This window comes from Andrographis paniculata, unplaced genomic scaffold (assembly GCF_009805555.1).
Source record: "Andrographis paniculata isolate CXL003 unplaced genomic scaffold, ASM980555v1 Contig62END, whole genome shotgun sequence".
In the NCBI taxonomy this organism is placed as follows: domain Eukaryota; kingdom Viridiplantae; phylum Streptophyta; class Magnoliopsida; order Lamiales; family Acanthaceae; genus Andrographis; species Andrographis paniculata.
In genome coordinates, this window is record NW_026137598.1 from 5,643,246 (window position 1) to 5,663,906 (window position 20,661).

General features: G+C 36.2%; 5 protein-coding genes across 9 annotated transcripts; 3 read left to right on the plus strand and 2 right to left on the minus strand.

Annotated features, from left to right (window-relative positions):
- Positions 1 to 1,721: 1,721 nt before the first annotated feature.
- On the plus strand, positions 1,722 to 3,314 carry LOC127260676 (probable aquaporin PIP2-8). Its single transcript, XM_051288526.1, has 4 exons — positions 1,722 to 2,159; positions 2,277 to 2,572; positions 2,706 to 2,846; positions 2,959 to 3,314. The coding sequence occupies exons 1-4, from the start codon at positions 1,865 to 1,867 to the stop codon at positions 3,076 to 3,078; spliced, it is 852 nt and encodes a 283-aa protein (XP_051144483.1). The 5' UTR covers positions 1,722 to 1,864; the 3' UTR covers positions 3,079 to 3,314.
- Positions 3,315 to 4,724: 1,410 nt separating this feature from the next.
- LOC127260678 (uncharacterized) lies at positions 4,725 to 5,237 on the plus strand. Its single transcript, XM_051288528.1, has one exon. The coding sequence runs from the start codon at positions 4,725 to 4,727 to the stop codon at positions 5,154 to 5,156; it is 432 nt and encodes a 143-aa protein (XP_051144485.1). The 3' UTR covers positions 5,157 to 5,237.
- Positions 5,238 to 5,431: 194 nt separating this feature from the next.
- LOC127260672 (probable ubiquitin-conjugating enzyme E2 23) lies at positions 5,432 to 12,108 on the minus strand. 5 transcript variants are annotated; one of them, XM_051288520.1, is made up of 9 exons: positions 11,974 to 12,108; positions 11,170 to 11,258; positions 8,958 to 11,009; positions 8,703 to 8,837; positions 7,434 to 7,910; positions 7,198 to 7,267; positions 6,961 to 7,100; positions 6,477 to 6,788; positions 5,432 to 5,994 (listed from the first exon to the last, which is right to left on the minus strand). In XM_051288520.1, exons 3-9 carry the CDS (start codon positions 11,007 to 11,009, stop codon positions 5,734 to 5,736), a joined length of 3,447 nt encoding a protein of 1,148 aa, XP_051144477.1. In that variant the 5' UTR covers positions 11,170 to 11,258; positions 11,974 to 12,108; the 3' UTR covers positions 5,432 to 5,733. The 5 variants fall into 5 exon arrangements, 4 of the variants coding, with proteins under 4 accessions (XP_051144477.1, XP_051144478.1, XP_051144480.1 ...); XM_051288521.1 differs by having other exon boundaries at positions 11,978 to 12,102; XM_051288523.1 differs by having other exon boundaries at positions 11,981 to 12,096.
- A 308-nt stretch (positions 12,109 to 12,416) lies between these two features.
- On the minus strand, positions 12,417 to 16,533 carry LOC127260674 (probable 26S proteasome non-ATPase regulatory subunit 3). Its single transcript, XM_051288525.1, has 9 exons — positions 16,238 to 16,533; positions 16,045 to 16,138; positions 15,564 to 15,754; positions 15,049 to 15,186; positions 14,833 to 14,969; positions 14,584 to 14,638; positions 14,395 to 14,505; positions 13,367 to 13,606; positions 12,417 to 13,104 (listed from the first exon to the last, which is right to left on the minus strand). The coding sequence occupies exons 2-9, from the start codon at positions 16,124 to 16,126 to the stop codon at positions 12,592 to 12,594; spliced, it is 1,467 nt and encodes a 488-aa protein (XP_051144482.1). The 5' UTR covers positions 16,127 to 16,138; positions 16,238 to 16,533; the 3' UTR covers positions 12,417 to 12,591.
- Positions 16,534 to 17,829: 1,296 nt separating this feature from the next.
- LOC127261235 (uncharacterized) lies at positions 17,830 to 19,189 on the plus strand. The gene is made up of 4 exons (XM_051289486.1): positions 17,830 to 18,184; positions 18,260 to 18,645; positions 18,727 to 18,909; positions 19,094 to 19,189. The coding sequence occupies exons 1-4, from the start codon at positions 17,932 to 17,934 to the stop codon at positions 19,112 to 19,114; spliced, it is 843 nt and encodes a 280-aa protein (XP_051145443.1). The 5' UTR covers positions 17,830 to 17,931; the 3' UTR covers positions 19,115 to 19,189.
- The last annotated feature ends 1,472 nt before the right edge of the window (positions 19,190 to 20,661 follow it).

Below are 20,661 nucleotides of genomic sequence, written 5' to 3' on the forward strand. Positions count from 1 at the left end.
GATAGGGTTAGGGTCATATTTGAATATAATATGACTGGTTTAGTATTTATTTATTTAGTTGAGAGTGTATTTTATTGCATTGTATTGAAGGAATATGGAATGTTTGGTTGGTGTTCTTCTTCCTTCCCTTTTGTGTGTGAAATTTAATTTATGAATGAAGAGCTTGATTAGTTATAGACAAGGTTCAGTTATTGTTGTCTATTTGTCCACTTGTAAATGTAATAAGTAATACCTCTGTATAGAGGTAGGGAGAGGTCTTTGTTTACCTTTGTTTCCAAACCAAGTGAAAAGTGTTGTTGAGTAGGTTTTAGGTTAAGCAAAATAAAATACCATAAACCCATTATCCCTTTGTTTATTTTATGTGCATTTTACTCAATTTAAAATATAAGAAAATATATATAATTCAGGGGGTTAGAAAATCATAGTCTGTATTACATCATGCTAGATAAATAAATAAAATGGAATAAGGGATAGAGTACTTATGAGGTATGCAAATATTTGCATTTGTTGGATAAATTCATTTATACATATCCATGTGTAACCTTTTTGCCGCATTCCCACTCATCCAATCTCAAAATAGGGGTGATTGGTTAGCTAATTTGCAAATATACGATTATTTGGTATTTAAATTGAACTAAATAAATACTTGAAATTGTCTACTCACAATTTTGGTTAATCAAAAAGTATATTATTTGCAAATAATTTAAAATCGAATCTAAAAATAAATATAATTTTAATTAAAAAAATATTTGTAAATGTTTTACACGGATTTGAATTAAATATAATTATTAATATAAGTTTTAAAATACATAATATAAATATATTCAATTCAATTAATAAAAAAAATTATATTAAAAATCAAAATTGAATCGAATAAGTATTAAATATAAATTATTTATATTCGATTAATTAAAGATTTGATTCATATTTTTGGCCACCCCTATCTCCAAGATAATATTCAAATAAAACTAGAGAATCAATATTTTATCCATATAAGAGTTCTAGGATTTTCTGAAAAATTTTTAAATAGCAGTATATGTTTAATTTAATATTTTATTAAAAAAATATATAAATATATTTTTTTAATAAAATATTATCAATGAATAATAACAAAGATTATAAAAATATATGTAAATGCCGATGTTTGATTATGCATATGATTTTAACTTTATATAATTAAATTAAAATATTATTTCATATTCAAGTTATTACATCATAAAATTATTACTAATTTTAAATTCATCAATGCACTCACAAACAAAAGAAAATCTATAAATAAATACATATGGCATGATAAATAAAAAGTAGAAAATAATTTTGAAATCCATTAAAATAAAAACCGAGAAGCATAGGAAGGACATTTACGGAAAATTACAGGTAAATATAATACGAGTACATTATGGTCATGATACTGATAATGATGATGCATCCACATGGGCTTTGCTGTCTTTTTATTCCACACTTTTCTTTTCAATTTTCATAATTAATTTTTAAATTAGATTTAATCATTATAAACAAATGTTCTCGATCATTGTAGTTTATGGTAGACTACACCCTGGACCAAGACCGGGACCAGTAGTCCATGGAGCTATCTCACTGAAAATAAAAATACATGGTAATACAAAAATGGGTTTGCTTTTTTCCATGTGATTTAGAAGCAGCACTACCTGAAATCCCTAAAATACCCCTCCCCTGTCCCTGCTCTTATAATACACCTCCCCCGTCGCCTGCAAAAAGCTACACACAGTCACGCCGAAAAGCAAAGCGAAGCAAAGCTCGCAGCCAGTAGGAGAGGGGAGGAAGAAGACGAGGAGGAGGAGCAGTGCAGAAGCAGTAGCAAAAGGAGCTACAAAGAAGAAGAAGCATGACGAAGGAAGTTAGTGAAGAGCCGCAGCTCCATCACCAGCCCAAGGACTACGAGGACCCGCCGCCGGCGCCGCTTTTCGACCTAGGCGAGCTTTCTCTCTGGTCATTCTACCGCGCACTCATCGCCGAGTTCATCGCCACACTCCTATTCCTCTACGTCTCCATCGCCACCGTCATCGGCCACAAGAAGCTCAACGCCGCCGACCAATGCGACGGCGTAGGCATCCTCGGCATCGCCTGGGCGTTCGGCGGCATGATCTTCATCCTCGTCTACTGCACCGCCGGAATTTCAGGTCTCCGTCGCCCTTACTTTTAACATCCTAGCTGCTAACTCATTTTTAACGTCTTCCGACCTCCGATCGGCCTGGATCTGGTTCGATTATAACCTCCGGCGACGCTGAATCCTGCAGGTGGCCACATTAACCCGGCGGTTACGTTGGGGCTGTTCCTGGCAAGGAAGGTTTCTCTGGTTAGGGCGGTTCTGTACATGGTAGCACAGTGCTTGGGAGCAATCTGCGGCGTAGGTTTAGTAAAAGCGTTCATGAAGAACCCCTACAACCGTCTCGGCGGCGGCGTGAACGTGGTGGCGTCGGGGTACAACAACGGAACTGCGCTGGGTGCGGAGATCATCGGCACCTTCGTGCTGGTCTACACAGTGTTCTCAGCTACAGACCCTAAGAGGAGCGCGCGTGACTCTCACGTCCCCGTAAGCACAAGCAATTTCTAGAACACCGGATTAACTAACTGCTGCTGCTACTCTACTAATAATTTCTCTACTTTCATCATCTTTGCTGCAATTAGTTAAATAATGGATTATTATATGTGTGTGTGGGGTGTAGGTGTTGGCTCCACTTCCGATTGGATTTGCGGTGTTCATGGTCCACTTAGCCACCATCCCCATCACCGGAACTGGCATTAATCCGGCGAGGAGCTTCGGAGCTGCCGTCATATTCAACAACGATAAGGCCTGGGATGACCATGTAAGATTCATAGATACATACATACGGTTCTTGTTTTCTCTGTTTTATAATTTCTTCCTTCGATTGTGTATATATATATTGATTGATGAATGAAATGGTGGGGTGGGTGCAGTGGATTTTCTGGGTAGGGCCATTTGTGGGAGCACTGGCAGCGGCGATATACCACCAGTTTGTATTGAGGGCTGCAGCCATTAAAGCTTTGGGATCTTTCAGGAGCAATCCCACCAATTAAGCAGCTATCATCATCCTTAGATTGAGTCACTCACAACTGCCATTATTATTATGATTATCACCATCGTCCTGTGTTGTTAATTATCTTGTCTCCTTTATTTTAATTTATAATTTAAATTTGATGGTTGGGATGTGGTCCTGGCTGGCTGGTCATGGACCAGTCAGTGGAGTGGTGTGGTGTGTTTGTGTAATGTAACGAGAGGAGAATGGATGAATGAAGAATGATTGTTTATTAAACTCCCATTTTATTCTCCCAAGTGGGCTTGATGATGATGATGCATGTGTTTTAGTGGCTGCCTCCTGCCTGCATCTTCATCTTCACCATCACCCTTTTCATAATTAAAGATGTCCTGTGCTTGCCTGCCATTTGCAGCAGCAGCCAGCTCTAAAGTGCCAAAGATTATCCAGTCTTGGAAGATTATTAATTAATTAGTTATAGATTTTCACTTCCTAATAACACACACATTTGTTCCATATGTCTAAGGGAAAAACACAATTAGGATATCATCATCATCATCATCTTTGGCAGAAAAGGTGAGTGAGTTGGATGGATTATTATATTATGAGCAAGCAGGCGGGCAGGCAGGGGTGGTAGTAGTATAGGAGTAATGACTGGATTCTACTTGTGGCCCTTATTCAATCCTTGAAACCCTTATCCAGAATTGTAAAACTTGTCCCTTTCGGACATGACAAGACTCCCTTATATTATTAATATTTATTCTTTTATTTATCATCTCTCCCTTCTCCTGAGGACGAACCAACAACAAGAGGGCTATTTCCATATAGAGAAGAGGGGTATATGGATGATGGAAGATGGAAAAGGGTAGATGGTCCAATCCCCTCCCTGGTCTTCTGCATTTTTCAGACCTGTCTGCTTGCCAGTGGCAGCAGCTTATTACCAATACTTGAGGACAGGTCTGAGTTGATAACACCAAAAACAAAAGGTTAGGGTTGGATGGGTGGGTGTATGATTGTACATCAAGAATATCGATCTTATTATTGATCATCATATAATAGATAGTAATACAGGCAGGAGGAGGGCAGGGCAGCTGATGTGTTGTTGGTGATGGGTATGTATAGCTTCTCTCTCTCTCTCTCTCTCTCTATCTATATATAGGTGAAACAAGAAAAAAGCAATATCGATTCTTTCCCTTTTATAATCTCATTTTTGGTCCTTGTGCTGCCGTTTCCTGTTCCACTCCTATTCCTAGTAAATAGGGTCACACCCACCCACAATAGTATTTTTCTCAACACCCATAGAAGAAGGGAAGTAGCCCATCATCATCATCAACTCTATAACGTGCATGAACAAGCTTTAGTAAACCACCAATTGAACTATACCCACTCATAAGCCTTCATGCAATGCATTTAGGGCTGAACTTAATTGGGATGATAAAGCCCATATATCTTACGAGAAGTAACCGATTAAGGATTAAGGTCCAGTACGTACCGATGATGATTGGCCAGATATGCCCGATTTTTTGAGGATACAGCATTTAATGATCCCGAAGAACCCTAGCTAGCTGTTGTGCAAAGTGCGATGAGCCAATAGTCCTCTCGATCCGACCCTCACCGATTGCAGTTTACTGACAGTCGTCTCCCCTCCGACCATTCCTAATTTGTAATTCGCCTGAGGAAGGTAAATAAATGGCTGGAAAATTCAAAGAGTTGTTGATGAAATACGGCAAAGTAGGGCTGGGAGTGCATTGCTCGATATCCGCCGCATCAATCACCGGCCTATACATCGCCATCAAAAGCAACGTCGACGTCGAATCGCTGCTCCAGAAATTAGGTATGCACAGCCTCGACAAGTATAAGGACGCCGCTGCCAATCAGGAGGCCTCAGAATACGTCGAGACGACGACGACCACGGCCTCTGGTTCGGTAAACGATCCAGCAGCACAAGCGAGGAACCGAACGGCTGAGCTGGCGGCGTCCAACGGCGGCGCTCTGGCTTTGGCGCTGCTGATCAATAAGGCGCTTTTTCCTGTTAGGGTTCCCGCGACGCTAGCCCTTACGCGGCCTGTCGCGAGGTTCCTTGTGAAGCGCAACATTATCAACAACAATGGCATTGTATGATCACGCCGCGCGGATGATTGATTCCTGGAGCGTCTCTGTAATTCTCTACACTGAATAATGTGTGACATGTTGCCATTGATAGATCTGTTTCATCAATCATCCCACCGTCTTCTTATCCTTCCTGCACAGCAATACTGAACAATACAATACATATATATATAGTGACTCAAAAACATTGTAGCTTGATCAAATAGCATTTTCAGAAAAACCAAAGTAAAGAATGCTATGAAATAGACAGAGACACGTAATGGAATGAAATGTATAATAAAGGAGTGTACACAACCAAATGAGTAAATGTGACGATAAAAGGATGTGTAATACAGAAACAACTTCCACCATAAATATCACAACCCATCCTTTATTCCCTTCATTCCCTTCCCTTCCCTTCTGTTAGTTAGTTTCATTAAATTTTACAATTGAACAGTCGACTGTACCATCCCTATCGACGGAACACATCACTCTCTGCTGGTTTCCATTGACCAAATGAGGGCTTGGAAAGATAGCTTGCTTGCATCAACAGGTGGCAATTTAAAGAATTTCTATGATGCACATAGATAGGATAGCCTCAAGATTGCTGCTATAGCTGTATCGAATTAAGATGTTTGAATTCCCCGCATTCAGCTCCAACCTCGGTTAAAGCTGTGAAAAGTTTTGGCACAATTTTGGCGAGCATTAACTTGAAACCAACTGAATTTGTGTTGGTATTGTTAGTATCACTGATGACCGAAGCATCCTTTGCGAGGGAGCCGATAAGATGGCCTTTCATGTATGCATCACATGCCTTGAGAATGTAACGGCCGCGCTTTCTGAAATGCTCGGCAACCAGCTCTTCAAAATCCTGTCAAAAACATTGTATGATAACCATATTAGCTCTACAAAAAACTTATTGGTTCTGTGCAATTTCAAATTACAGACAAGGATGCATAACTAGCAACAAAGATCAAGAGACTAGAGAATGGTAAGTACAGGAAACTGATGTGTGCAATAAATTCAAACCTAAGAAGCTAAATGTTGCCTAAATTTTACTTTGTATATATGTCATAGGTTTCATCTAGCAAGAATTCAATCCCCTAGTTTATTGTCATTCCAATTTCCTGGTTCAAGCATGGACAAAATGCTGAAATCATAAGCCGCTAACATAATAAGTTAATGGATTGACCTACAATCACCCACCTTAAAAAGAGCAGACAAATTAAACGGGAAAAGAAAAAAAAAAAAAAAACTTCCATTACAAGAAATGACTCAAAGAAAACCACAAAGATCCTATCCCCCATACTGAGTAAGTAGGCAGGCAGAAGTATCAGATTTTAACTTATTTACCTTTGGAGGCCTCCGCATCAGATACATCATTGTTTTACAGTTCAATATAAATGAATTCTCGTTGTAGGACAAAGAATTTTTCTCCCCTTCAGCTGTCCCAACTTGTTTATCATATCCAGCTTCATTAAAGTAAGGCTTGGAATTCAATACTAGTCCCTGCAGTGAAACTAGTACTTGAAGAATGCTTGAGGTCGAAGGATCCCAAACTTCATTTCCTCTACCAGTCCAGGTATTTAAAAGACTAAGGCAAACTTTTCCTTCCTCATATAAATTTGGATTTATGCGCCAGCCTCCAGAGTGATAGTGTGCTGACTGCAAACACGAGATAGTTGAGTGAACATTAAGTACGAGTTAGTCAATATAAGTAAAAGAGGGCAAATCAGGTCAACAGGAGAATGGAGACAAAAGATGCCAATTAAAGTCACTTCAACATGTTCACTAAGAACTGAGATAAATATATATATCTAGGGGCCGGGTTTCTTACAGGTGGAACATCTGGATACTCTGGTGGAAGATGAAAATCAAAGAAGAACAGCCCATCTTGGTAAGGTGTTCCATATGCTCCAACTATCACAGCCCTTAAAAGATCCATTCTATCTTCATAGGCACGTACATATATGTCCTCTGTTTGACAGTGTTTTGGCTTTAAACAACAGTTGTAATTTTCAACAAAATATAAAGAAATAAAATTTCAGAGAAGTAGGAGATAGGCGGAGCATACCAGGGAGGTTATTCTGAAGAATGTCCCAATCCCATTGAACTTTCTTAAGCCACTTCCTGGTTGCATTATTCTGTATATTTGAAACAACAGGCTAGTTAAAAAATCAGTCATAGAAAAATCAGAAGTGAGATTTGTTAGTAAATATGGGATAGACACAAGCAGTGAAAGAGAGAGCACAAAGACCAATCACATGCAACATTCTCATCACGCGTTTTCTAAAAGCGTTGCTTACTAACCTGTCCCTCAGCCCCAAGAAAGTAATGGTCAGATGGATCTCTAACAATGTCAAAGCCTTTGAATGATGAAATAATCTCTTCCTGTGAATTGCCATCTGATTCTGGGGATTTTAAATTACTAGGGATTTCAATAATTTCTGACATATCAGAGCCCCCCGAAACCTTGTGTTCATCCATAGAGTTAATATTTAGCTTAGAAAGTTGATTATCAATTCCATTAGGCTTTTGTGTGCTGGATTTATCACCAAGATCACAACTCTGTGACGACTCAACACATTGAAGATCATCATCACCACTGATACTTCCACTTGATGGATCCAAGTGCCTTCGTCCCATTGAGAATATTCCAGAGGCTATTTTGGTCACAAACCCAATTGCTGCCATAGGAATTGATAGAGCTCCACTTTTTCCAGAATTGTTTATATCAATATCATTATCTTCCATCTCGGCTTTGACATCATTTCCACCATCAACATCCTGAATTCACATATAGAGCAGACCTATCAGAGACACTTGAGAAAATTTACTAAAAACAGAGAGATGAATAGTGTACTATATCATGCATTTCAAAGCTAATTTTCTACTTTCTGGGGCTTCAGAGATATACATCACTTTATAGTTCATATCACAACACAGCAAAGTGCAAACAAGTATTTAGATAAGCTAATCTAACACAATATATCATGGATTGATGGGCTAGTAAGATTACATTTGTCATTTAGTTCTGGTTAGATTAGAATGCTGGTAAATGCAGAAATAGACTACAGTTAACTGCTTAACCAGGTTGCACTTTTATTGACCACTGCTTAAGGTAACTTAGAATAAAAGGCAGAAACATGAAAAGAATACACATATACCAACATAAAGTACATTCTTTCATGGCTCCTCAAATAAAAGGCTTCATACCTTTAATTCTAAGTATGGATTGGTTCAGTAATCATTAACCAGACATAACAAAGAAATTAAGGATTTGGCCGAAGTTATCACCCAAGAAGGGTGATAAGCTTTCAGCTACTTTCAACCATGATATAAAACATCATTCAATCATAGCATGTAAGCATCTTCACTAGAGTCAATGACTCGCCAGTATTTCATGTTGTGAAAAGTGAAGCTCTTATGACAACTTGTTTGTTGCTGTGGGGAAAATCTAAGAACAATTTCATCCGCTAGTCAACCAAAGCTTACAATAAAGGTGTCAGAGGATACCAATACAATACTGATTAAAAATATAGAGTACTTGAGGTGATGCTACCCTAGCAATTCATTTACCTTCTCAGCATAACCAATGGTTTCTGCGTCATCTTCAACAGTTTCCCAGCTTGCTGCATCATCACTAGCATAACTTCCATCTGCAACAGAATCATCATCATCCCGACCAACAACATATATAGCTTGAGGACCAACCTGATACAGAAACATAGTGTTTACTTAAAAAACATCATAGAAATCAACAAGGAAATACAAATATTTCAAGGTATCAAAATAAATGTAAAAATTAAAATAAGTCATTAGTAGAAAGATTACAGTCGATATCATCCCATCAGCCCACGTGACTTCTATATCACCATCCTTCAACCCTGTGATGTTCCCAACCCAAGAGAGATCTGAAAATTCACTAGATTCTTCATAAGAGGGTGCATCTTGCATATTATCCCTTTCATGATGCCTCTCCTTCTCATGTATAGGTTCTGAATGGTTTAGTGGCATATTTTCAGTAGAGTGCACAAAAGGCTCCACCTTGGCAGGCAAAGAAATAGGTGACAATCTAACGACAACATCTCCATAGCAATAATCAAAGTCCGGATGCCCCTCTAATTCATATACACTCACCACCTCTTCTTTGTCAAATTCCCTGGGGTCCTCTGCTCTGGTAACTGCCTTCAACCACCTCACACAAGCTGTCCGATCCTTAGCATTTACATTTTTTACAACACCAACACGTCTGGTGTCAAGAGAATCTTCAGTGTCATTAGCTTTCTCCACAACATATTGTTCTGCAACAAAGTCATGATCACCGGGGCTGTCAATGGGAATCAAAGATGCAGAATCAATGCCATTTTCTCGTGTGCCATCTTGCCATGCAACATCAACTTTTGTTCTGACATTGATAATTAAAAAAGGTCTTTCAAAGTATTCTAATTTCTTCCGGGCTTTTTTGTCCTTCCTGACCACAACTTTGCGGATTCTTTTATGGCGGAAGGGCCAAGTTTCATGAGCTTCCTTTGCAGATGGAACTGAACCATTGCATGGACTTTCCGCAGGGGCAGCATCATCTGATTTTTCAACATTCTTGCCCAATGAAGCCTCAGAAACATAATCTATTGATTCAGGATTCCCTTTTGAATCCACAACAGTTGTCGTGTCTGCATCAGATTCATCCCCTGTTTCCATTGATTCAGATTCGTCCCTAGCAGAATCATTTAAATCTAGTTTAGGCAATTCTTTGTTCGAGGGTGTATCAGACGAATCCTTTGTGGATGGGAGTAAGCACCAATCCCCCAATTGCCAATTTGCATGTACAAAACAAGACAATAGCTTTAAATTCTTGGGACTCTGCTCTTCAGCTGGCGCACTAGCAGAGTCGGACCCATACCCAGCAGAAGCAATCCAGTGAATTAACACAGATCCCACAGTGACTTTGGTCACAGTGCCTTCCAATCTATTGGCTTTCCATAATCCAGAAAGCCACCTGGAATTCTTGAAAACTGAGGAAGAGCTTGCCTTCACACGCTGACCTGGATAATACGGAAAGTGTCCATCTTCAAGGATATTCTTAGTAATTGGTTTGAGGTGCAATGGATCAGCTTTAATCACTTTGCAGACAGAACCATCATCAAGCTGAACAGTAACATTATCAAAAACATCTTCAATCCTTCCGAGCCATGGCCCGAGGACAATATGATCACCGACAGTGAAATCTCTAATTCGCCTCAAGTCTCTAGATGGTATATCTTTTATAACAGATCCATCATGTGCTAGCAAATCGACATTAATATTAACATCAATCACAAGACCAATTTGACCGGTTGGATCAGTAGCCGAAGCTACGTAATCTCCATGTAAGAATCCTCTATCAACAACTGTAATGCCATTCGCACTTTCTGTTGTTTCAGAACCATTCATCCAAAGCACTCTAAGTTGGCCGGGATTAAGTGGGTTGTGCTTGCCGTCATTATTTTCAACATTCATAGCAGCACTCTCATTCAACTTTTGGCCATTATCTGCATGACTTTCCTCAGAAGAAGCAGCCTCATCATCTTTTTCATTTTCATACTCATCCTCATCTTCTTCTTCATCTTCATCATCTGTAATGCTACTATCAGAATCTGAATCACCAGCAACTTCAGTCACTATTCCAATCTCATTATTACTTTTGCTTCTCACAACATCTTGTCGATATATGTCCAAGACATTCTTTAAATTCTTGAGAGCCTCATTAGGGTTATTTTCAGGGTTCGAGGTTGGATCTATATTAGGTATACAGGATGAAGAATTGTTCTGTTCAGAGGAGGCATTGTTGTTGACAATTTTGGAGTTGCAGACGTCTGCTTTATCTGGATGTTGTCCACATTCCATCTGCAGAACAAACAAGAGTCTAATAACAAAGTTGCAAGTAGTTTCATTGAAGGAGAGCTATTTTTTTTCTATCGAGAAAGATGTAATAAATGATTCGGCTAAAATAAATGCAAATGAACACGGAGCTCAGGCATATTAATTACCAGAGAAGATCATTTACCTTCACACTTGGGTGAAAAACTGTATCTCAATTCCACTTGTTGTTTCTTTAAAGAGGGAGGATATCACAGACAATATTTTAGCACATCCCTATGTAAAAATAGAGCAGTATCAGCTTTCACCAATCGAAAAACATTAAAATTTCCGAAAAAGCATGCAGCTAACTATATGTCGTCACAAAATTACCAAACTGCACCTATTGCATTGGACACCTTTAGCATATGAAGATACATTTGTAATGTGATTATGCAGCCAAAATCGACAAGAACAATAGTTTCATCTCTTTAAAGGATAATTCTTAAGGTTGTTCACCCGATATACAATCCGGCGAACCATTACACAAGCTCCCACCCAACGGTTTGCAGACACTCAATCGAGCAATACAGGAGAATCTAGAAAACCTTCTAAAAACTGGTGGCCACTTCAATCAAATATTCACTTCATTACATGAATTGAGTCATTTAAGTCCACATAGCAATCATAAAAAGATAAAATCCAACCCTTATGGTTTCAGTCACTAAATGTAAAGAGAGCTAAGAACCTAGATTTAAACAATATTTGAAATATGAAGGTAGAAACGCATATAACCCTTTAAACTATCAACCATCCGAACTCGTAACAGCTTAAAGCGTAAATAGCAATCATTCTCCACCAAAATCAGATCAAATGAATGGTGGCGCACAGAAGCCTTCACCAACGACCGCGAGTCAAAAAGAGAAACACAAATAGGGAGGAAAAAAAAATCGAAAACGCGGAGAGAAATACATATATAGAATCAAATCGAATGGAGAAAAGAGGTGGTGACCAACTACTCTTGGAAATCCAGCTGAAGACGAAGGTTGATTGGCTCAAAGTTTGTAATGAGCGGCTCCTGAGTTGAGCCTGTTGATGGCGGAACGAATATATGTATACGCCCGTATGTATCTCTCTCTCCTCTCTCTCCAGATATATATACACACACGGAAAGAGAGAGGACAGGGGCATTTTGGTCATTGCGTGGCGTATAAGTATCACATTTATATGTTCTTGCTCCTTCAATAGCGCAACGTCCTTACCTTCTTCTCTAATTATTCCTCTTCCAAAAGACGAAGAACGAGTTTGACGATGAATGATACGTTCCCATGTATAAATGAAGAAATCTCATTTTTGAAAATGGAATTTTCCTTGGATGGAATCCATATTCATTTACTTCTATTGCACCCCTCAAAGAATCATCATCTTTCAAAATTGTTTCCAGAAGTAATAATATGAGAAAATCCATAAATGCTTTCTTTTAATGAGAATGAAATCAATCTTCAGTACTGAATAGGTAATGTGCAGATCATTTAGGCAAGTAATCCACAAGCAACTAAGAAACATTTTTGGGTGCAAAAATGTGCAGAACATAGAACAGAGGATGAAACCACCATCTTTATTTCTTGTCTCAGAAGTTGTCGTAGTCATCATCCGCTATGTGCTTGGCGAGTTCTTGCTCCTGCTGTAGTCTCTCTCTTCTTTTCTCGGCAATTTCCTTCTCCTTCTGAGAGTTTGGTGGGAATCGGAGGGCACGCACTGCTTCATTGTGCATATTGAGGCAAAATGCAATTCTTGAGTTGAATACAATCTGAGGCTCGTTTGTTGAGTATAGATCCCCCATTCCCTTGGACACCATCCATTCGTTGGCATGATCTAAAGTGGCATCGATTGCGCCATCACGTATTGCTTTGGATACAATGCTTTCAGCATCAGCGATTGGATTGGTCGAATCCAATCTCAATTTCTTGGCAATATCTGCAAGGGAGATCCTTGAGTATGAAATACTGATGTTGCGCAACCCAGTCCTGATAACGTTGTGTCTTAGCCTGACTATTAAGTTGTTAGTCCGGTCAGAACTGAAGGTGCTCCCAAACTTATCAGCTACCACTTTGAACTGCTCCAAATCTCCAATTCGAACAGCCTGAAACCAACCCATCCACAGGAATAACGTAAGCTCACTGAACACCACTTCAAGCACATCGAAAAACTTTCAAACAGCAGACTAGAACTATTATCCAAGGATAATGGAATATTATCTAAGGATTTTCATATATTATATTCAAGTGGTAAACTTTTTTCTCAATGAGCCGAACCAATATATATATATATATATATATATATACTTGAATGCCCAAAGCAACACAAAATTGGTAAAAGAAAATTTCAAGCATACTGTTACTCACATTTGTAAGTTCAAAGTAAGGTCTCAGAGCCTTTTCCATCCCCTTCTGCATAAAAACAGTTCTTTCAGGAATCTCTCCAAGCAGCAGGCGTACAATCACAGCCCACTTAATGCACTGAATTCGGAATCCTGCGGCAGAAGCAGGTGCTTTCCTGGCAGCTTGAAGTAGAGATTCTTTAGCATCAGTGTACTCTAGCTGTATTGTTCTGATCCTGCCAAGGTAGAACAGGTATCGACAGAACTGCAGAATGCGGAGCATACATGCAAGGTTAAATAGATCAGATCTTGGAGACACAGGTTTTTTTTGAATAAAAATAATAATAATAATAAACTCAAGAACAAAAATCCTAAGAGATGTTAACTAAAGCTCATTTTCATTTCCTTAATCAAGGCTAAAGTAATCAACAAGTGCATTTAGAATAGAATGGGAAATGAAATATCAAGGATATTAGATTAAGTATCATGTAATCAATATTGAAACGACTTGTATCAAATAACACTGCTTGGTAGGAAGTTTCCAAAGATTGGCATCAACTTCAAGGCATATAGTTATAGGTGCCTTGGAAGTGCCAGATAGGCATTTTTACATTATTGTCTTTCCAACCTCTATAACTCAAGCATTACGCTAGATCGGTATTGTTAATTTCCAGAATTAATACTCAAGGCTATTCAACTGCTGCTGACTGCTAATACCTACAAAATTCTCACTATTTCAAGTCTACTGAGGATTATCAACAAAGGAACTCGCTTGGTATTCTTCTTTCCTTTTTCAAGACAGCTTATCTACTGGCAGTGACCAATACTTAATTGATTCTAGTCTTATAATCATTATCTACAATAAAGGACAAATAGGTATAAACAGAAGAATAAGGTAATCTGTGTTAGTTCAATATGTACATAACTTGATGCCCTACAACTCACAGAGAATGAATGGCGTGGATATCCAATGATCTCAAATCAAATGAGCAGCCAAAGCCAAAGTTACATATTAGGACAGATCAATCTTTAGTAAAGAGTTCTCAGACTGACCTGCTGATTAGAGTGAGCTTCAAACCGAGGAGCCTTCGATCTCAGTTTCTCAGCTTGATCATATAAATTGTAATGGAGGTAATTTCTCAGCAACAAATTCAAAAGGGTTTCCTGCACTCTCCGTCATGTCATCAATAACAAGAAAATCAGAAAATAACGTAATCTTTGTATGCATATCAGGAAACAAACCTGTCCCAGCTCATCATGACGCAAAGTAGCAGTCCGGTGTAATCCAAGCAGTGTGCTGTTAATGATGTTAATTTATATCAAATGTAAAAGTTTTCACAACATAAAGAATGGAAGTAACAATACAACGTGTACATCAAATCCTAGGTCTTTCGTTTAACATAACTAAATTCACAAACTTAATATATGAAAGATTTTTGGTATTATATTTGTGGCAAGCTATTGAAGCTATGGATAAATAGGCATGCATACCCTCGTATCTCAGCAAGATCACCGGTGAGTTCATAGCTTAAAGAATAATAAAAGTAGAGCCTGGATGCCAACACATCAATAGTTCGCCTGTTAAGGCTCTTTATCCTGTCAATGCTTGCTGATGAACATGCCTTGGCCTGATGGATGCAAAGAATCAACAATATTTACGCATATGCATTCATAAAGCACGATGACAACTTCATCACACAGCCATACCTCATTGTATCTTTTCTGATCAATCAAAAATATTAAAACAAGAAGATAGCAGTAGATCTCAAGCTCAGGTAAGCAATGCTTTGTAGGTGCTTGAATAGCAGATATTGCTGTGTCGACTTCCATATCATGCTCTTCATCCTGCAGGCATAAAAAAACCACAAGTGAGCATTAAGAAATAGCATCAATTCCACTTTCACACAATAACAAACTTATTTTGTGGAATACGATGATATCAACATAAACTGTCGAAAGAGCTGAATGAATGTTTTCCAGACAAGATGACAGTTTTCAACACCAAATTCTACAGAATAGAATACAGATTTACACAGCATTATACTCTGAAAGAAAATAAATAAACTAATAAACTAATACTCCATAAAGCAAGTGGCATTTCTCATACAAATACACATACACAGAGAGACACAATAAATAACTCCTCACAGATAAATGAGAATCAAATTCAAGATGATTTTACATAAAATTCAACAAATCTCTCCACGTCTGGGCTTTCTTACCTTGGGAACGTATGAGGATAATTGAGAATGCACTTCAGATCCAGGTACTAGTGCAAAATTGAGGAATGAGGAAACTACAGAGGCACTAAGATTCTTCCTCAGCTGAACTGTCCACCTGACAGCCCTCACAATTCTCCTGACCTCCCGAGTATAGGCCCCCGTTTCAATCATTGAAGCTATGCTTTTCAAGTCTAGTAGAAACCCCAAAAAAATGCAACACTGCAGTCAAATCTATGGTGCATAGGAAATTCAAAAGGAAAAGCAGATTGAGCTAATAAAAGCATTCTTAGAAATATATATATATATATATAGTTAGAACAATAGGTTTCAATACTCTTACATGTTTCGCACTACTTAAGTTAAAAAGCTACGTGGTAGCATCACAATTCAACAAATTCACAGAAAAGATTGACAATCAAAGTAGATAATTAATCACCAAAAAGAAAAAGTAGAGAAATAATCGTGCAAGATAAAAACTCACGATCAAAAGTGGAGGGCGAGCTGGATGAGACGGAATTGGATGTAACAGGCTGCTGCTCCTTCATCTCAACGTCTTGAGTCATTTTCGCTAAAATCTGAAAAACAAACGCAAACAGGATGGATATGTAAAATACAGAGATAAAAATATGAAAGCCCATCTCGAACGTCGGCTGTGTAGATTCAGTAAAACTTACTCGGAATCAATTTTAAGCAGTGATTCCCGAAACAAGTAGAGATCGGAAAAGCTAGGGTTCCGATTACTTTCTTGGGCCACAAGTCAGAACATACGCAAGAAATGAAGGATTCTCTGACGTGAAGAGTAAAAGAGAAGAAACTTGGTATGTTGAGAAATATATTGATCGTAATGCAGGCGGGCGGCGAGATTGATCTGAATACGACGCCGCCGACGACGACGAGTTTGCAGGGAGAAGAGACTGTATGTAGCAATAATGGATTTTTTAGGAAAATTATTTTCCAGTGCACAAAACAAAACAATAAAAAGTCTGTCAATATAACCAAAATATATTTAGGGCGTGTTTTCTTATAAAATTTTATCATCATTTTATTATTCATTAATTAAATCAAATATTGTTTTTATTTTTTATATTAATTTTTTTATTTAAAAAATATGTTTATTTGTTTTATGTTAAATATATAATAATATTGTTTTTATTTTTTATATTAATTTTTTTATTTAAAAGATATGTTTATTTTTTTTTATGTTAAATATATAATATATTACTCTTGTTTAAGAAATATTAATATTTTGATTATAATAAATTGTTAAAAATAATATAATGATATTTTTATTTTTAATTTTTGTATAAAAATAATGATGTTATGTAAAATAAAAGTATTTATAAAAAAAAATATATTTAATGAAATATTAATTTTATAATTTAATGTTTCAAAATAAAAATATATAAATATTGTAAATGAATTGAACTGTGGATCAAGAGAATATTAATTTTTTAAAAAAATAACTGTAGACTGAGACAGCAATAATTTTTTTGAAAAAATATATGTTCCTGTAATTATTTTGTTATGTCACTTGAGACGATCAGACGATGCAGCAGATCTGGACAAATTGTACTGCCGCGTACATACACATGGCCATAGCCCATAGGGATGTTGTTAGAGCACACGACCATGTACTCAAATTTTCATATAATTTTTTTATTATTTAAATCATGTTTTAAAATAAACATACTTCAGTTTAGTTTGGTATTAAAACTTTTCAGTTTTATATTTATATTTTATATATTTTATTAAAATATAATCTTAAAAATATTTAAAATATTTAAAATATTATTTGTATAAAAAATAATAAATTAATATCATAAGTTATTATTAATAACTTAAAATCTATCTTACCTAATTCCCCTAACCAAAGAGTTAATTTTGTTGGGACGAAGGGAGTATAAAATAATTTTAATGATAAATAAGTTATGTCTTTTTATAAAACTGTGCAAATATATAGTATTTAATAATTTTTTTAAAAAAATATTAAATTAAATATTTATTTATTTAGATAAATATCTATTTATATCACATTTATAATTATTATTTAAATTTTTTTTAAAAATATAACTATTCAAATCTATCCTTAATCCTATATTATTAGAATCCAACTCGAAATCCGAACTCCATCAGACATATTAACACCGAGTAACCCATTACCTATTTATTGCCGCCCGCCCCACGTTCTTTCTATTATTTTTCTTTCTTTGTCTTTATTTGGTTCTGCGTCTACTCCATCTTCGTCCCCCTTTGTTCTTTTTCCATATCCTTCTCTTCCCTTATTTCGATTTTCTGTCTCTTCTTCGTCCCACTGCGGTTTCAAAGGTCAAAAGGACAATCGCCCTGATTTTATTTTTCTAGTTGACAAATGGAGATTGAGTGTGACCATTACGATGTTTTGGGGCTGCCATCTGATGAAGAAGGTGCCAAGCTATCAGAACAAGAAATAAATAAAGCATATCGATCAAAGGCCAGGGAACTGCATCCAGACAAGAGGCCTGATGATCCCAATGCACATGCTAATTTTCTAAAGCTCAAAACTTCGTATGACGTTCTCAAAGATGAAAAGGCTAGGAAGCTATTTGATAATTTACTCAAATCAAAAAGGGACAAACTTCTTCGACAAGATTCAAAGCGACGAAAAATGATGTCAGATCTTGAAGAAAGGGAGTTGTCTGCTTTCAATGCCGATCCCAACTTGAAAGCTCGAGATTCAAAGCGCCGAAAAATGATGTCAGATCTTGAAGAAAGGGAGCGGTCTGTCGATCCCAACTTGAAAGCTAAAGAGGAAGAAGAGAGGATATCCCGGAAACTCAATGAGGAGATAACGAGGATTAGGAAAATGTATACGGAGAAAATGCCAGCTACATCGCATGCAGTGGATAAGAAAAAAGACAATGCATTAAATTTAGATAAGCGAAAAATTCTCAAAGTGTCGTGGAAGGAGACTGGTGGGGATTACACTGTACAGCGACTTCGGAAAATATTCGAGGAATTTGGTACCGTCGAGGATGTAGTCATCAAGAGTCACAAGAAGAAGAAAGAATCAGCTCTCGTAGTAATGGCAAATAAAGAAGCAGCTGTATGTTTAGTCGGTCTTAACTTCGATTTTATACTATTGGCCTTTTTCGATTCTCATGGAAAATGTGATTGGTGCATGCAGGCTGCAACTATCGGGCATGTTTTGGGCGATCTTTCAAATCCTCTTCTAGTTCTGCCTCTCCAACCAGCTTCACCATCGGCCATTTTTGGCGCCGAGAGAAAGGCCGATTATTCCAAGTCGGAGAATCTGGTTGGTGTTGGATATCGGGCATTTGAAGACTTGGTGCTGGAGAAACTGAAAAAGGTAAATACTTTCTCATTCTTTCTTTTTTTTCAAGCTATCAAGAAGTGTGTTAGTTTTATGAATTTTTTTTAAAATTTTTCCGTTCATCAAATTTTTATTTTTTATATTATATTAAAAAATAATTTTAAACGATCGTATTTTTGTATATTTTTTCTTCTACTAAAACACAAATTTACTGTAACAGGCTGCTAAGGAGAAAAAGTGAAGTGCCGAAACAGTTTAGGAGATGGGAGCATTGCATTGAATTGAGTTGCAGTCGAAGTCGAAGTCGAAGTCAGAAGCATATTCAGAGAATTAGAAAATTAGAGTAATTCATGTAACAATGTTAATCGGTACAATAGAAGGAAATTGAATGAAACACATTTGTTCTAAGTATTAATTAAAATTTTTGCTGTCGAAATTGGACATGTGTGGCCGTTTAAATTGGACATGTGTGGCCGTTTACAAACCTTAAAAATTTGTATACAAACTAATTTCATAGATGTAATAATTAAAATGAAATATTATACTATTATTTGATTATAATATGTTCGAACATAAATTCATAATAATAACGAAAAATAAATAAATAAAATTTTTATATATTTTAAGGGTGTGTTTGTTTTATAAGATTATTAAAAACATTTTTATTTTTTATTTTTATTTAAAATATAAAAAAAATTGAATAAAAAAAATATAAAAATAATGAATATAATAAGTCTATATTTTTTACAATTAAATTTATGAACATAGTAACAATATTTATAATATTATACTATATAAATTAATAGATTATGTTTTTTAATTAATTAAAATTATATATTATTATATTTATGTTTTGGGTAAATATTTTTTTAGTCTAGTACTGAAGTCGAAAGACATGTGTCTGCCATGTAAACGTCACTTGACGGATATGCGGAAAATATAGACAATAGGTATAAAGTAAAATGTAAATGATTAAATTATCTTTGTTCGAAAAAATTGAAAAAATAAATTAAAATGATAATTATAATGAAATTTGTGTAAATATTGTAATTTTTTTTTTGTATAATGGAAACCAAAACAAAATAATTGTTTTAAAATAGACGAAAATAGAAAAATAGAATAATTATTTTAAGACGAATTAATTTTTTTTAAGATACTTTAATTTAAAATTTAATCATACTATACTCATCATATATTATATAAAATATTATTATTTTTATATTACACAATAGTAATAAATATATTTTATTCCTTTTACTATACTTTAATATAATATTAATATTTAAAAATTTAGGTACATAAATAAACACTACATTTTTCAATTAGACGGATGAATTATATTACATTTTTGCCCCGATCAATTATCATTTTTTTACAGCCGCCGCATCACGTACCCTTTGTACCACCTTCTTCTTCTTCTTCTTCTTCCCCGATTCTCTCATTTCTTCCTTATAAAGAAGTCTTCCTTCTCCTTCTCCTTCTTCTTCTTCACCCACCGTCCCGACTCCCAGCTGCTCCATCGTCGTCCCAACTCGGCCACTACCAACCAAGTTAATATACTACTTACGTCCATCTATAAGGTTACAAGGGTCACATTTGTCCAGCGTCATTGTATTAATATTAAAAGTATTATTATATTTGTATAATTTTTTTTATGAATATCAATATAAATATTTTTGCTATTTTCTCGAAAAAAAAATTAATGGTGGCATTAGAGTTAGACGGGAACGAGTATCTTTTTCAAAAAGAAATAGTAAAAATTACAAAATCGGTTTCGATTTCAGTTTG

Coding starts and splice junctions, on each gene's coding strand:
- LOC127260672 (XM_051288520.1), bottom strand. CDS start 11,009: ATGGAATGTGGACAACATCCAGATAAAGCAGACGTCTGCAACTCCAAA. Junction 8,838..8,957: donor CTGATGGGATGATATCGACT/GTAATCTTTCTA, acceptor TTTCTGTATCAG/GTTGGTCCTCAAGCTATATA. Junction 5,995..6,476: donor TGATGCGGAGGCCTCCAAAG/GTAAATAAGTTA, acceptor TGTTTTTGACAG/GATTTTGAAGAGCTGGTTGC.
- LOC127261235 (XM_051289486.1), top strand. CDS start 17,932: ATGGAGATTGAGTGTGACCATTACGATGTTTTGGGGCTGCCATCTGAT. Junction 18,185..18,259: donor AAAAAGGGACAAACTTCTTC/GACAAGATTCAA, acceptor ATGCCGATCCCA/ACTTGAAAGCTCGAGATTCA. Junction 18,910..19,093: donor TGCTGGAGAAACTGAAAAAG/GTAAATACTTTC, acceptor TTACTGTAACAG/GCTGCTAAGGAGAAAAAGTG.
- LOC127260676 (XM_051288526.1), top strand. CDS start 1,865: ATGACGAAGGAAGTTAGTGAAGAGCCGCAGCTCCATCACCAGCCCAAG. Junction 2,160..2,276: donor CTGCACCGCCGGAATTTCAG/GTCTCCGTCGCC, acceptor TGAATCCTGCAG/GTGGCCACATTAACCCGGCG. Junction 2,573..2,705: donor CGCGTGACTCTCACGTCCCC/GTAAGCACAAGC, acceptor TGTGGGGTGTAG/GTGTTGGCTCCACTTCCGAT.
- LOC127260674 (XM_051288525.1), bottom strand. CDS start 16,126: ATGACTCAAGACGTTGAGATGAAGGAGCAGCAGCCTGTTACATCCAAT. Junction 15,755..16,044: donor CTCGCCCTCCACTTTTGATC/GTGAGTTTTTAT, acceptor GGTTTCTACTAG/ACTTGAAAAGCATAGCTTCA. Junction 13,105..13,366: donor CTTACTTTGAACTTACAAAT/GTGAGTAACAGT, acceptor GGTTGGTTTCAG/GCTGTTCGAATTGGAGATTT.
- LOC127260678 (XM_051288528.1), top strand. CDS start 4,725: ATGGCTGGAAAATTCAAAGAGTTGTTGATGAAATACGGCAAAGTAGGG.